Here is a 17102-nt window from a genome sequence, read left to right on the forward strand (position 1 = left end):
TCCACATCCCTGAGACTCTACCACCATTACAGTCTATGCTGGGAACAAAAGGAGTTATGACAGGAGTTTAATAGCCACCCCAATACTCACATCATTCTTGCTAAGGAAATTACCATTATTTTCTTCCTATTGTTTGTAGAGTTGAGATATAACGGTAGGTTGAACATGTAAACAAGAGAAAATAACCTCAATAAATTATTGTCTCATACCTTCCCCGACATACCTATTCTGTAGAGTTCATTCTTCTTGTCCCTTTGCATGAAATTTAGAATACACCCATTGACATTTCTTGCTTTGCTTCAAAAATAAAATGTTCATTATTTCCTCCAGTACAGTAACCATAAACTCTGAACTTCATGTGAAGTTTTAATTTCTATTCCTCCACCTTTGATCTATTGAAGAAGAAAAGGTTGCAGCAGTAAAGAGATAATACGGTCAATTTCTTCTCTACTCTCCCCAATTAGGACTTTTTTATTCCACTACTTTTCTACTTTGTTGCCACAGGTCCTCCAGGTTTAAAAACAGTGTCATTTGGGGAAGAAATAAGACAAAAGAGATCTTGACTGGTACTATCTTGACAATGTCAAGAACTGTGAAGGATCTGAGGTGATTTTTCCTACTTGCAAGGTAAGGAATTAGCCTGCCACAAGTTCAAGACACAAGACTCTTGGATCAGAAAGAAAGGACTTAACTACTCATGGTGCAGTAAAAGCATAAACTTCACATTTATGCCAGTGTTCCTTGTCTCTCAATCTCCATGGGGGCAAAGCAAGGTGGCCTAGGTAGATTCTATAAATGTAGTGCCTCTGTGTCACAGCTGAAGAAACCTAAGTCAGGAGCCCCAATTTTTCATAATAGGCTACAAACAAATCTGACCAACCTTTGTCCCAGAAAGAGACATTATCTTCAGTATACCGGCCATCTACCAACTATGCCATCTACTCTAGAGCAGTGGTCTCCAACCCCTGGGCCGCGGACTGGTACCGGTCCATGGGCCATTTGGTACCAGTCCGCAGAGAAAGAATAAATAACTTACATTATTTCCATTTTATTTATATTTAAGTCTGAATGATGTTTTATTTTTTAAAAATGACCAGATTCCCTCTGTTACATCCATCTAAGACTCACTCTTGACGCTTATCTCAGTCATGTGATACAGTTATCTGTCCCACCCTAAAGGCCGGTCCGTGAAAATATTTTCTGACATTAAACCGGTCCGTGGCCTAAAAAAGGTTGGGGACCACTGCTTTAGAGAGACTCTGTCTCTTTCCTCTATGATGTAGAGATCTTGCCTGTTGTATTAATTTCTGAATCCCAGAACCTCACTAAATAACATTGAAAAAGAGAGGGATAAAAGTTGGGGAGAATGTATATGAAGGTGGCCATGGAAGTGTCTAGAATCAAGCAAGGGCAGAGATCACAGGAAAGAGAACCAACCACCAGTTTGGCTACCTCTTCCATAGTTCCTCATTCTCAAATGTTCCAACTTCACTTTGTATCCTCTGGTTGTAGAAAAGCTTTAGTTTTATCAGAAGGTTCCAATAATCTATACTCTATATCCCACTCTTTTGACTTTTTGTTACTCCCAAGTAAGGACGGTGGCCTCACCTCCCATAACTTTCTGCTCTGCGGCTCTACTTTGTGATGTGATATCCCCCTCATGTAATTAGCTGGTTGGAATCAACTCTGCCAACTGCCTCATTTTGGCTTAAGCATATTAGACATCAAGTAAACAAAGAAGAGGCTATTCTCTAATAAATATTTGTTGAAGGAATTAATTAAAAAATGATTCTCTGTGGCATAATCATTGATTGCACCGTGTTTTCATACATTTTCTCCATTTAGGAAACTAAAGCCCAACCTTCCAAGGGAGAATGAAAGGACAGCTAATAATCTCAAGCTCATGAAAGATGCATCCGCTCTGCAATTGTCTTCGGGTACCAGATATGACAGGTCACCCTGTGGGATAGCAAGCTGAAGAAAATGAGAAACGTAATGGGGTATTCAGGACAGAGAAGAACACGGTTTTCTTCATTTCAAAGAGTTACTTAATTCCTAACCAAGTCTCCAACTTCGACCGACCCAATGATGTGCAGCTTCAGCACCACATGGAAAAGACTGGATCCGATTCTGTGTGGAGCCGTCAGCATGAAATGTAATGCAATTCAAAATAGACAGGATACACTTGCTCCAGAGGGAAGTCATTAATACCCATGAATAATGATAAAGCAAAATACCATCTGCCAGGATAATGTGGCAAATCTTTTTAAAATTCCAATTAGCCTATAAACCAGAAACAGCGAGCAAATATGCTACCCCTTCCATGTGAGACAATGTGTCCTTGATGTCTCCATCATTTTCTATGTAGACTAAAATGTGAGTGATGGAAACATTATCCATGTCTGCATATATTTTGGAGGATGCATTCATTATTCCTTAGGACACGGGTGCTAGTTCTGTAACCGGGCGGAACAAAATGTTAGAATCTGCTAATTAAGGCCACATATGTATTTTCCTATGTATTTTAATTGCGAGGGTGAAAACATTGTCATCAACACAGTATATTAATTTCACTGTAACAATGTGGTTCCGTTTAATCATATGCATTTGGAGTCAGAGATAATGAAGCATTTCTGTCGCTCTGTTATCCCAGGGAAATACTCCTCGTTTATGATGGATTTAGGTATTCTAAACCATTTTCCTGAATTGCATTTTATGAAGCACACAACTATTAAAATTATAATGCCTATTATTAGAAGTGTTGTGGCATAGCCTGAAAAGAAATTGTTCTTATTACAAATGCATGAAATAGTTCTACAGGCCAACCAAGTCCATCATTTGTCTTTTGAAATATTTCAAAAAGCAAAGCAATTACTTCCAAGCACTGGCATTTCCCAGTCGCTCTGGCTTTTCCGTGGTTTATCATCGCACACAAACAGCAGTGGAATCGGTACATTTGAAAATTCTGGTCCCACTGCTCTTGTTAGTCGGTCATACGCTTTTCAGAAGTCACTTGGTCTCCTCATCTGTAAAACATCTTCCCCGCTTCAAAGCACTATTAATAAGTCAATGGGAAAAGTATCTTCAAAAAAGTTTTGAAACCCTCCAGTGGCAAAAGTCACTTTTTATTATCATGACAGAACAAAGGAGGTAGAATTGTCAGCATTACATTGAGGTAGAATTATGCATTAAAAAGGAGAATGAAAAGCTCTCTCCATTGGTGTGGAGCACAGATTGGATGCTAGATTAAGCTGCGTTGTTTAATCACCAGGATGATCGGTGTCCTTCCTGGGGCTGGAACAGAGGCCGAGCTCAAACCTGACCTTCAGCACCTCCTTCCAGCTCTAACTCCAAGGAGGTTAGAATCCGCAGGTTACTTGAACTTGAGTAGCAGGAGTTAGGTTGGAATAGGACACTATATTCCAATTATTATCAACATAACCAATTCCCATTATCCAGGTGTTAAGAAGAGGGTGAGATGTATTATTTTTTTAAAATTTCCTAAAGTCATTTGATTCAGCATGCTTCAGAATACAAAACCACACCTCCTGCCACACATACCACACCACATCACAGTGAGCGGATTGAGCAGAGGAGAGACTAGAGCAGCAGAGATTCCGCCAAGCAGGCGATCCACGTGCAGACATTCAAGAATTTACTGCAGCAATCATAGCTGAAGACTTGGGCTCAACAGCAATTTATTTCTGCACACCCTGGGCCTGGTGATTTTTACTTGTAGGGATCTATCCTGCTCTGAGTGCCAGGATGATCATGAAGTCATTTTAATAGCAAAGAATTGGAAACTATAAGTGCATCTACAGGAACACAGAACATAAACTGTGGTAGCTTTACATAGTGGGATGCTATGCAGCTGATAAAAAGTGAGGGAGGTCTATCTATATATACTTCTCACAGAGATCTCTAAAATACAGCACTTAAAATAACAAGCACTGCAGACTCTGGTGGTAATGTCATGTCATCCATTGTAACAGATGTGAGAGACAGTGATAAGGTGGGAAGCTGTGCATATATGGGGGGGAGGGGATCTCTGTACCGTCCTCGCAATTGTGCTGAGAACCTAAAACTGCTCTAAGAACACAATCTATCTTCAAAAAGAAAAGAAAAAGAGAGAAAGCATATTATAAAATATTACCTAAAATACAATCCCATCTAGATAAAATATAAAGCAAAAATAGCTTGCCCGAACGGGCGATGATGTAGTGAATAGAGCGTTGGACTGGGATGCGGAGGACCCAGGTTCGAGACCCCGAGGTGGCCAGCTTGAGCTAGGGCTCATCTGGCTTGAGCAAAAGCTCACCAGCTTGAGCCCAAGGTTGCTGGCTTGGGCAAGGGGTTACTCAGTCTGCTGAAGGCCTGTGGTCAATGCACATATGAGAAAGCAATCAATGAACAACTAAGGTGTTGCAATGCACAACGAAAAACTAATGATTGATGCTTCTCATCTCTCTCCATTCCTGTCTGTCCCCGTCTATCCCTCTCTCTGACTCTCTCTCTGTCTCTGTAAAAATAAATAAATAAATAAATAAATAAATAAATAAATAAATAAAGTAAAAATAGCTTTATTACACCTTTGCATGTTTTACAAATCAAAGGCAAAGACCTTCCACCAACGAGATTAGTTCTTGCTTTATCATGATACCCACATTACTGTGGTGCTCTGAACCGGAACCCGCAGGATCTCCAAGGTGTGCCTGTGTATGTACATATGCAGGTGCACAGAGAGGGGGCTGAAAAGAATACACACCAAATGATGCAGTGCCGCCTCTGGGAACCGGGACAGAGACAGGGGAGAAGATATGGTGGGAAAAGACTTTAACTTTGTCCTTTATGCATTTTTTAAATGTTTGAGTGCTGTCCAGAGTAAATGTAGTACTATACTCTTCACATAACATAAAAAAACACCTCACAAGTATATGCTATTATACACACAGAGAACAGACTGATGGTGGCCGGGGGGAGGTGAATGGGGGACTGAGTGAAAGGTGAAGGGACTGAGAGCTACAAATTGGTAGTTACAACACAGTCATGGGGTATAAAGTACAGCATCAGGAATACAGTCAATAATATTGCAATGACTATGTATGGTACCAGGTGAATGCTGGAAATCTCAGGGGAACACTTTATAGAGTATATGACTGTCTAACCACTATGCTATACATCTGAAACTAATACAAAATAATATTGAAAGTAAACTATAATTGAAAATTTTAAATTTAAATTTAAAAAATAATACGGTGCCTGATCAGGCAGTGGCGCAGTGGATAGAGCGTCAGACTGGGATGTGGAGGACCCAGGTTCGAGACCCTGAGGTCACCAGCTTGAGCAATCTGGTTTGAGCAAAGCTCACCAGCTTTGTCCCAAGGTCATTGCCTTGAACAAGGGGTTACTCGGTCTGCTGAAGGCCCAAGGTCAAGGCACATTTGAGAAAGCAATCAATGAACAACTAAGGTGTCACAACGAAAAACTAATGATTGATGCTTCTCATCTCTCTCCATTCCTGTCTTTCTGTCCCTATCTATCCCTCTCTCTGACTCTCTCTCTGTCTCTGTAAAAAAAAAATAATAATAATAATAATAAAGTATTGTAACAAAGAAAGAAACATGGGAGCAAAGATGGGCCAAATGCCAGTCATCTTTAAGTCAAATGCTGGGTCTGAGAACTGACAAGCTCAAATAATGTTTAAGTCTGAAATTTCTATTGGTTTCATCGAAATTCTTACACAGAGTCCTACTGGGATGTTGCTAGGAAAATAAACTGAACAGGATTGCTTTAATTTATAGGATTAAACTAAAGACAAAAATGCTGGAACCTTAGCATAACTTTAAATTACATATATATCTCATTTATTGAAATATAAAGATCTTCATTTACACGTTTAAAAACAAAAACATGAACGGGGATTTGTAATACATTTTGCATCGGTAGGCCCTTCCTATTGAGTTCGTTCTTCTCACACATTCACCACACCACCATTTTGGGAACACTTACGTATTTTTCTCTTTATTATTTCTAAAATATAAATTTTGGACATTCAAAAGTGCAACAGTTAATGTGCCTGTGGGGAATATCACAGTTAAAAAAATATAAACAAAGGCAGTGATACAGCTTGTCATAAATGTTTTGGCAGTATTCTCTAAGTCTATATAGAAATATATATATACACATTGATGTATAACATCATTTTATCTTATGTCCCTCTTCACAAAAATAGGACCATTTTGTTACCGATTGGCAGACCACATTTTAAGGTTATCATTGATCATTTTAAAAGTCACAAATTGTGTTTCTCAGGCCAGCTTTGATTGTCTTCATAAAAATAGAAAGCAGGGAGGATTAGGAAATTTTCATCTGAGGTCTTGCACGAGGCCACAAAGGAAACAAGTCTGGGATACACTGACACACTGTTTTTAAAAAATGCAGTTACACACAAACTCAGGTGGGAGCGTTCATTAGGACTGGAACCTGCTGGTCTGAGAATTTCCATCTAGCCTGATGATGTCACGTAAGACTCAAAGGGACATCAAAATGCAAAGTACCAACAAAAGAAGGTTGTACAAGGGAGAGCGAGTGATAAACAGAATGCTTGATTCTAGAAATACAAACGTATTTCAAGTCTAATTGGCTCTACAGAACCTACTCAGGTTTTCTTTCAATTGGCCAATCTGGCTCAGTCTTCATACTATGAATAAGGTGGATAAGAAAGTTGTTTGCATTGAGATTACACCAGTAGGTAGTCAAGTACTTTGTTATTGCTTACATCCTCCAGAGCATCACCTGCTGGAAGTACGTACAGTGATTGCAGTAATCAGAGCCCATGTTTCATTCATATGGCATCAGCGATTAAACAGTATTGCAAAGAATGCCAATGAACCCACACCAACCAGTTTGACAGTTTGGGTGGATGTATCAATTTGTCCTCCCATCTAACCCCCAAATATCAGTAAAACTTTTTGATTTTTTTCTTCACCAAAATATTGACCTGGTTCTAATGACTTGGCACACTGAACTGCACCATTTTCATACATGCATTTTGGGGGACCAGGGGAAGAAGAAAATCAGTTCCCCCATACACTGGGAAGCAGCGCCTTTACTTTTAGAAGACCTGTCAACCAACACTTAGCACGCTCCGAGGCCTCAGCAGACACTGAATTTAGGGTAGCAAACGCTAGATGGGTGACATTAAGTGGCACTAACCCGAAGGCAAAGAATGAAATAGTAGGCTTCCTGCATGGTTGATTTCTAGCCCAGTTCTTAATTTCAAATTGTTATTAATCCCATCACAGTTTCCGATAACCTGAGCTGGTATTTCCCAAACCTGACTGACCAGAACAGCCAGGGTGTTTATAAAAATACAGGTTTCTGCGCCCCCCAGACTTAATCATTCCGAATCTCTGCAATGGGGACTTAGAATCTGTGGATTATGATTGCCAGTTCTATTTGGGAACCGCAGATCCAAATGAAGGCACACACAGCCTTCACTAAGCAATGCCTTTATTGACTCAGAGTTTCAAACTATTTCCCATTGGGGTAAGAGATGAAGAAAGAAGGCTCATGTTCAGGACATTCCTCTGATCCTTTTAGGGTTCTCAGAATTTTAAAAATATATATATATGTTGGGGATCCACCAAAGTTACCACCAGGCATGAATTAAACATCTTCAAATGCCATCTTTTGGCAGATGATTATATTTTCCACTGGGTAATAACATGAGAAGTCATGTTAGCCATAAGTTTATGCCTTTATATTGAGAACGTTTAGGATTTAGGGGTTTTGCTTGTTTGTTTCAAATCCCATTACTTTTGAGGGCAGTTAATTGTTTTTAGTACACGGATTAGGGAACCTATTCAGTACAGTATACAGTTAAAAACTCCGACTTTCTGGAAGACACTACTTTTACTTTGTTCTCTATGTTCAACTAAATTTAATCCACTAAAGCTATTACCATATTTTTATAGAGAAACATATGCTATTTAATATAAATGTCAACAACTGTCAAACTTGTCACCTACTTAGTAAGGATTTCTTTAAAATTGTGCTTTCACTGTAGGGAAAACGTGTTACATATTACACATTTAGTATTACTGATAACAGTAGTATTATAAACATAGATTACAATATAAAAATGAATTGCTGGGCTTCTAAATGACCCAAATCTATTAAACAGGGTTGGTTAATCATTAGCCTTGATCTCTTTAACATTAAAAAAAAAGTAAGTTGCTATATATAGTACCAGTACCTTTTAAGGTTCAAAAGTGGTTTTGCATGTACTTCACAAGAAAGTTCAACAGCAGCTGCTACCAGGTTTCAGGCGGGAAGTACATGGATGGGCTGAGTGGTCGGTCTCTTCAGAGGTCCAGAGAAGATAGTTAATACAAATCTAAACACATCCTTAGTTAGAGTTATTTACATAAGTACAATGCTGTAGTTGTGTTGCAACAACAACAAAAAAATTGTGTATGTTGGAATCTCACCAATGCCTCGAAACACAAAGTTCATCTTCCGTGGTCCATTATTTCCTAGTCCATCTACCTCCAAACTTCACACACTGAGATGCTACTGAAGCACTGCAAGAGGCAATGCTGAGAAAGTTCATTTCAAAATATCCCGTTCACTCACATGTAGAAGACTCCCTGAGGCCCTTGGCTGGGAACTTCTCTTTACATATCATCCAAGTCCTCCTCTCAAACTTTGCATTGCAATAAAGTGGTTTTCTTAAAAGGATCCACAGTGGCTCCAGGGGTGGAAGGTACCCCTTAAATCTGTCAGTTAAAGGAAGCTGTCCTCCACCAGGTCTGAGGAGTCTATGCCAATGTCATCCATCATGTCGATGTCCTCAATGGTCTCGTCCTCTCTCTTGATGAAGGTGGAGCTGCTGGAACCTGTCTCAATGGCACTTTCTTCAGAGGTCTGCGAGCTGGAGAGGAAAAGAACAGGAAAGGTTACAGCCATGTACCAACCAACCTGACCACGGTGGCCTTTCTAGGGTGGCTCGCCAAATGCAAAGGAGCTCTTCCTGCAAGATCCTTTACATTCAAACTTGGGCTACCCAGTTGGGCAAGATTCTACCATCAAGCCAGGGAACTGCGCATCACCCATTACACTGCATGGACCACATGGAAAATCAAGGTCCCCAGGTCATCTTGACACTTCCGCTTTCCTTCTCTTCTGCTACATCTTTCATCAAAGTTGCTAACAAGCTGTGACAATTTCTACTTTCCAGATTCAATCCTAGTGGAAGAGGAAATGAGGAATGCCTGACCAAAGGGCATGAGGGAAAGAAAACAGAGGGATGAAATCAGGGGCATACTGGAGCCTAGCCAGTCTCTTGCTCTCCCTGAAATGTCCTAATTGTCCAAACTTTGCTCTCAGAATGTCACCCTACTTTCTCTGACTGCCCTCCTTCACCTCCTCATTATATCCAGTCTCCATAAGTGTTGAAGGCCTGTGTGAAGCTCTTTACTTACTAGCGAAGTGGTTGAGAGAGAATGTTCTAGAGTCAGAAAGGTGTAAGTCTGGAATGGCTTACCACTTAGCTGTGGAACTTCGCACTCATCACTTAGCCCACTCAACTTGTTCCCGTGCCTATAAAATGAGGTGACAATTGTGCCTGACAATGTTCCTGTTTGTTAGGGCGATTAAATGAGGTAATAACCATAAAGCATAGTGCCTAAGACAGAATAGGTAACCAATACATGTTAGCTGTAATTATGATTGTTAGTATGCGAACTCTTACCTGAATTTGAATAGGGCCTGTATATTGGGAAATAGTTGCTAGTTTTCTTATGTGTGATCGTGCTATCGTGGTTACATAGGAAAGTATCTTCTTAAGGGATGTGTGACGGAGTTTCAAATTATTTAGTTTCAAACATTTTGCAAGGAAAAAAAAAGGATGAGTATGTGTGCATGTGAAGCACACAATATCTATTGTATATCATATATATAACTAAATTAAGAAAATGTGGCAAAATGTTAACAATGCTAAATCTAAGTGGGAGATGTATTCTCTCCATTTTTCTGGACATTTAAATTTTTTCACAAAAATATTTGGAAAATAATCTTCCCTAAAGTCGCTAGCCTGTCACAATTCCTTGTCCTTTTTTTTTATTTTTAGAAATTTTTTTCAATTTTTAAAAAATTTGACCAGGGTGACACTAGTTAACATAATTAACAGGTGTCATGCTCCCAATTCTACAGCACATCTCTGTACACCGCCTTGCGTGTTCACCACCCTCCGCCACCAAGTCAAGTCTTCCTCCAGCACCGTGTATCAGCCCATACCCTCCTCCGCCAATTAACAGGTGTCATGCTCCCAATTCTACAGCACATCTCTGTACACCGCCTTGCGTGTTCACCACCCTCCGCCACCAAGTCAAGTCTTCCTCCAGCACCGTGTATCACCCCAAACCCTCCTCCGCCTCCCCTCCCACCCAGGCAATCTCCACGCTGTTGTTGTGTCCATGAGGTTTCTTCTTCTCTCCTTTTTTGCTTTATCCCTCCACTGCCCTTACCCAGCCACCACACCCCTGCCAGACAGATACCAGCCTGCTGTCTATGTATCAGTCTGTCTCTATTTTGCTTCTTAGTTGATTTTGTTCTTTAGACTCCACATGTGAGTGAAATCATATGGTACTTGTCTTTCTCTGACTGGCTTCTTTCACTTAGCATAATGCTCTCCAGGTCCATTCATGCTGTTGCAAAAGGTAAGATTTACTTCTTTTCTATGGCCGTGTAGTAGTTTATTATGTAAATGTTTCACAGCATCTTTACCCACTCATCTACTGATGGGCACTTGGGCTGTTTTCAGACCTTGGCTATTGTAAATAATGCGGTAGTGAATATAGTGTTGCATATATTCTTTTGTGTTAGTGTTTCAGGATTCTTAGGATATATTCTCAGAAGTGGGATCACTGGGTCAAAAGGCAGTTCCATTTTTAATATTTTGAGATAACACCATACCACTTTCCACAGTGGCTGTACCAATCTGCATTCCCACGAGTTGTGGAAGAGGGTTCCTTTTTCTCCACACTCTCACCACACTTGTTGTTTGGTAATTTATTATGATAGGCATTTTTTTATTTTTTTGAAGATTTTATTTATTGATTTTACAGAGAGAGCAGGGGGACAGCAAAAAGTATCAACTCATAGTTGCTTTACTGTAGTTGTTCATTGGTTGCTTGTTGTACGTGCCTTTACTGGGCAAGCGCAGGGTTTAAAATCAGTGACCTTAGCATTCCAGGTCAATGCTTTATCTACTGTGCCACCACGGGCCAGGCAATGACAGTCATTCTGACAGGTTTGAGATAATATCTCACTATAGTTTTAGTTTGCATTTGAGCATCTTATATGTCCATTGGCTATCTGTATACCCTCTTTAGAAAAGTGTCTATTTAGGTCCTTCACCCATTTTTTAAATTAATTTTTTAAACTTATTGATTTTAGAGAGAGGGAGAGAGACAGCAATAGACCTGTCAACACTTTGATTTTAAATTTCCAACCTCCAGAACTGCAAGAAAACCAGTTTCTATTGCCTGACCGGCGGTGGTACAGTGGATAGAACATTGACCTGAGATGTTGAGGTCTCAGCTTTGAAACCCTGAGGTCGCTGGCTTGAGCCCAAAGGTTGCTTGAAGCTCAAGTTCTCTGGCTTAAGCCCAAAGTCACTAGCTTGAGCCCAAGATCACTCACTGGCTTGGCTTGAGCCCCCTAGTCAAGGCGCATATTAGAAGCAATCAATGAAAAATTAAAGTGACACAACTATGAGCTGATGCTTCTCATCTCACTCCCTTCCTGTCCTTTTTCTCTCTCTCTCAAACAAAAAAAAATCAGTTTGTTAATTAAGCCCCAGTCTGTGGTATTGTGTTATGGCAACCTGAGCTAAGATACGTACCATGCTCAGCCCAACTGTCAGGGCCATAGTCTCATCTGACCTTGTGGAGCCATTTAAGACTCAATTTGTGTGATTCAAAGGTCAAATGTATTATCCCAGCAGAAGTTCTAATTACCCAATGCAACAACTACCTATCAACTAGAATTGTTCTCTTTGTCAAATGTGTCAAATTCCTCAGTCTAGCCTCCTGTAACCCTAGAAAAATTCTGGGGACACCTTTCTTATGTTATTTATCCCAATGTGACTTTCTAACATTATTTAGATGCAAAATCCTTTTTACAATTAAAATATAATTCAGAGCCCTTAAACACAAAGTAACCAAATAGATGACAGGCCTGTGGAGCAGGCTGAGACCCCACTCCACTGCACAGCCTCCTCCCGCCTCCAGGAAGTTCCACCACAGACCCCAAAACTGGCGTGAACACTATTTGCTAACGGAATATAGACACATTTTAAAAATTGTCCTGAGTGAAGAATGATTAGGAAGGTTAAGTCAGACAGATCACTTTGCCCCATCTCTAAATCACATGTAAACCACGCATTCCGAAATGAAAACGAAAACCATTCTTTTTAAATTACCTGGTGCCGCGTAGGCACACAAGGCTGTCTGAACTTCACAGTTCAGCTGGCTGAGCGGTCACAATCACAAGCCTCTAAAATAATAATGCCTGTGTTTCTGCCTAAATAACTGTGTATAGCCAACTGAATGAGGAAGAAAGGACAACACTGTTGTGAATGAAGAGGGTACAAAGGGGACTCATAGCAACTTGGACTTTGAACCTAGGAGACACGATCACCTGCTCCTGCCTCTCTGTTCAAGGGCTATGCAAGGATTGGAGCATTCCGTCTGGATTCTGAAAAACAATGGTTCTAGTCCTGGCTCTGTATTCACATCATCTTGGTAATAAAGTAACAGTTCTAGGTAATGATCACCAACAGCTCCTAGTGTCACAGAAAGAGAGACAGCTTGACAGTAGCTACTTCCTGACAGAAGTATATACAGCACAGGTCCTGGCCAGGTAACTCAGTTGGTTAGAGTATTGTCCCAATGCACTATGGTTGCAGGTTCAATCCCCAGACAGGGCACATACAAGAAGCAACCAATGAATGCATGACTAGGTAGAACAACAAACTGATGTTTCTCTCACTCTTTCTCTTTCTCACTTTCTCTCTCTCTCTCAAATCAATAAATAAATTTAAAAATTAAAAAAAGGAAGTACACAGCACCATTTTTAAAGCATGCTTGCTTCAAAATCTAACCTGAGTTAGATAAAGTCTCAAGACAAACTACCAGTTTACAACAAAAATATGAGACAGAAGCACATGGGAAAATACACTACAGGATGCAATCAGCAAAATTTTGAATGTGAGAATGCTACAGGCAAATGTTCTGGTTTCTTCACAAATAATATGCAAAAAGAGGCAGGAGTAACTCATAGTGACATATCAAATAAATGCAATGTGTGATTCTTATTTGGGTCTTGAATAGAACAAACAAAAAGTAAAATAATTTTGGAGAGAGGATCAAAGAAATTGGAATACTAACTAGATATTAATTTATTGTCAATTTGAAGGGTGAGATAATAGCATTATAGCTATTTCTAATAACTATGTTTTAAAATAGAGCCTTTATCATTTTGAAATGCATACTAGAATTTTTATGGATGAAATGATATGATGTCTATCTACGATGTGCCTCAAAATAATCCAAAGGGGGCAGAGGAGGAGGAAGAGCTATGGCTGTGCATGCGGGCTGGCCATGACGTCATCCACATTAAAGGTGAGTGACGGACACCTGACAGTTCACTATGCCATTTGAATTGTGCATGTCAGAACTCTTCCATAATACTAAGTTTAAAATAAAAAAACAGATCAGCTAGGACACGCTTCAGTCCCTCTCTCAGAGATTCTAAGTTTTTGGTCTGGGTGAGGCTTGTATATCAGTCTTTTAAAAAATCTCCCCAGGTGATTCTGACTTGCAGCTAGGGTTACAAACCACTGTTGTAGCATCCAATAGCCTAGTCTAGCCTCTCTCTCCCCGTTCTGGATGACTAGTTGAGAAAACAGCAAAAGAGGTTTATAGTATCTAAATAATTTCGGTTGCTGTGGCAGTTTGATCACATTCCCTAAGGACTTAGGTCAAAGATTCTCCACAAAGGAAGTGCAACCTTCCCTGCTCTACACCTCTTCCCCACCCCAGGGAGCGCAGATTAGGATCCTTCCCCAACTCCCTGAGAGCCTGACCATCTGGGTAACGGCCCCTCCTCCTCGGGAGCAGGGGCAGGGAGCAGGGGCAGGGAGCACTGCTGGAGGCTGGGGTCACGCCCACATCTACCTGTGTCTGTTCCTCTTGCCCAGGTCTTCCTCCTCCGGAACAGGGTCGATGTCTGGCAGAGGGATGATGTAGCCGCTGTCAGCACTCAGCCTCTGCTCATCCAGGCCACCCTCCCAGTCCTTCAGCTTGTCTTCCTCGTTTTTGTAGGTGACACCAATGTAGGCATTGTCAGCATCCACTCGCATACGTGCCACAGCAGGATGGTCGCTTTTCAGGAAATCCAGGTGAATCTTTTCATAACTCTGCAAACATCCATTCCACATAGTTAATCAAGTGTTACTGAGCAAACTGCAAATATATATATACAGCTTCATAAGTGGCACACACACTGGGGGAAATCCAGCTCTGTAGGGTCGGCCCCCTCATGGCAGCACACTGTGGTCATGGCCAACACTCACAGCAAGTCAGCCTGAGGGTGAACTCCACCCATTGATGTTCCAACAGCAATCAAGGCTCAAATACAACAGGAGTCACACACATCCCACACAAGGGACACTGTGGGACACCTGGCTCAAGTGATCAAGGAAACTGCACCACTGGGCCCCACAGGACACCTACTACATAAGGCCACTCAGCCAAGACTGGAAAATGTAGCAAATCTACCTAATACACAGAAACAAACACAGACCGGCAGCCAAGATGAGGAGACAAAGAAGCATGTCCAAAATGAAAATAAAACTCCAGAGAAAGAACTAAATGAAATGGAGACAAGCAATATACCAGATGCAGAATTCAAAACACTGGTTATAGGGATGCTCAAGGAACTCAGTGAGAACTTCAACAAAGAAACAGTAAGCATAAAAAGGACACAGAAATTATAAAAATAAAAAAAAAGAACCAGTCAGGAATAAAGAATACACTAAAAGAATACACTAAAAGAAATCAATAATACATTAGATGAAGCAGAGGACTGAATCAGTGATTTGGAAGACAAGGTAGCAGAAAACACCCAATTGAAACTGCCAAAAACTAAAAAGAGGATAGCTTAAAGCAGTGGTCCCCAACCTTTTTTGGGCCACAGACTGGTTTAATGTCAGAAAATATTTTCACAGACCAGTCTTTAGGGTGGGATGGATAAATGCACAAAATAAAATTATGCGACTGGCGTAAGAACTGTGGTATTTTTAAATATAATTGTCGAACTTACGAGACAAGCATCAAGAGTGAGTCTTAGATGGATGTAACAGATGGAATCTGGTCATTTTTTAAAAATAAAACATCATTCAGACTTAAATATAAATAAAACAGAAATAATGTAAGTTATTTATTCTTTCTCTGTGGACCGGTGCCAAATGGCCCATGGACTGGTACCGGTCTATGGCCCAGGGTTTGGGGACCACTGGCTTAAAGGGCTCTGGGATAACATCAAGCATAACAACATTTGTATCATAAAGGTACCAGAAGGAGAAGAAAGCAAGTAAGAGATTAAGAACCTACTTGAAGAAATAATTACTAAAACTTCCCTAACCTGGTGAAGAAACTAAACATACAAGTCCAGGAAGCAAAGAGCCCCAAACAAGATAACCCCAAAGAGGTCCACATCAAGACATATCATAATTAAAACACAAAGGTTAAAGACAAACAGAAAATTGTAAAAACAGTAAGAGAAAACCAGTTATTTACAAGGGAGTTCCCATAAGGCTGTCAGCTGATTTCTCAACAGAAACTTTGCAGACCAAAAGGGATTACACCAAATGTTCAAAGTAATGAAAAACAGGAATATAAAACCAAGTCTACTCTATGCAAAAAGGCTAGCATTTAAAATTAAAGGCAAGATGAAGAGCTTCCCAGACAGAAAAAGTTAAAGAAGTTCATTACCACCAAACCAGTATCACAATTTAAAGAGATGTCTTTAAGAAGGAGGAAAAAAACATAAGTATAAATAATAAAATGGTAATAACTACATGTCTATCAATAATCACTTTAAATGTAAATGAACTAAATGCTTTAATCAAAAAATATAGGATAGGCCTGACCTGTGGTGGTGCAGTGGATAAAGCGTCAACCTGGAAACGCTGAGGTTGCCGGTTCAAAGCCCTGGGCTTGCCTGGTCAAGGCACATATGGGAGTTGATGCTTCCTGCTCCTCCCCCCTTCTCTCTCTCTCTCTCTCTCTCTCTCTCTCTCTCCCCTCTTTATAATGAATAAATAAAATCTAAAAAAAAAAAAAAAAAAGAATTGATTAAAAAATATAGGATAGCTGAATAGATAAGTCAACAAGATCCACACATATGCTGTCTATAAGAGATCCGCTTCAGATAGAAGGACACACATAAACTAAAAGTAAAGGAATGGGAATAGATACATCATGCAAATGGAAACAAACAAAACAGCTGGGGTAGCATTACTTGTATCAGACAAAATGGACTTTAAAACAAAGATTATAATAAGAGACAAAGGAGGGCATCAATAATACACGGACCAATCCAACAAGAGAAATAATCCTTTGTAAACATTTATTTACCCAACATAGAAACACCTAACTATATAAAGGAAATATTGACAAACATAAAGAAAGAGATCAACAGTAAGAGTCACAAGAGGTGATTTTAACACCCATTGTCATCAATGAATAGATTTTCTAGACAGAAAATCAACAAGGAAACAGCAGCCTTAAATAATACATTAGACCGGCTAGATTTAATTGATATTTTTAGAGCATCTCACTCCAAAGCAACAGAATATACATTCTTTTCAAGTGCACATGAAATCATTATTATTTTCAATAGCCAAAATACAAAAGCAACCTAAGTGCCCATCAAAAGACAGCTGGGTAAACATGTGGTACTGTACATATTGTCAATGGAATATTACTCTGCCACAAAAATATGAAATATTTTAGTTGGTGTGCCAGCATGGT

At 40.0% G+C, this 17102-nt stretch overlaps 1 protein-coding gene across 3 annotated transcripts in view; it reads right to left on the reverse strand.

Moving 5' to 3' along the window:
- Positions 1-5837: 5837 nt before the first annotated feature.
- Positions 5838-17102, reverse strand: part of PDGFRA (platelet derived growth factor receptor alpha) — a 51433-nt gene continuing 40168 nt past the window's right edge. For all 3 annotated transcript variants that reach the window (XM_066278756.1, XM_066278757.1, XM_066278758.1), the window contains exons 22-23: positions 14244-14485; positions 5838-8935 (exon numbers count right to left, since the gene is read on the reverse strand). In XM_066278756.1, coding sequence (XP_066134853.1) covers positions 8788-8935; positions 14244-14485 — 390 coding nt within the window. In that variant the 3' untranslated portion in view covers positions 5838-8787. The remainder of the gene's footprint in view (positions 8936-14243; positions 14486-17102) is intronic.

The sequence above is a fragment of the Saccopteryx bilineata genome, chromosome 5 (assembly GCF_036850765.1).
Source record: "Saccopteryx bilineata isolate mSacBil1 chromosome 5, mSacBil1_pri_phased_curated, whole genome shotgun sequence".
NCBI classification, from domain to species: domain Eukaryota; kingdom Metazoa; phylum Chordata; class Mammalia; order Chiroptera; family Emballonuridae; genus Saccopteryx; species Saccopteryx bilineata.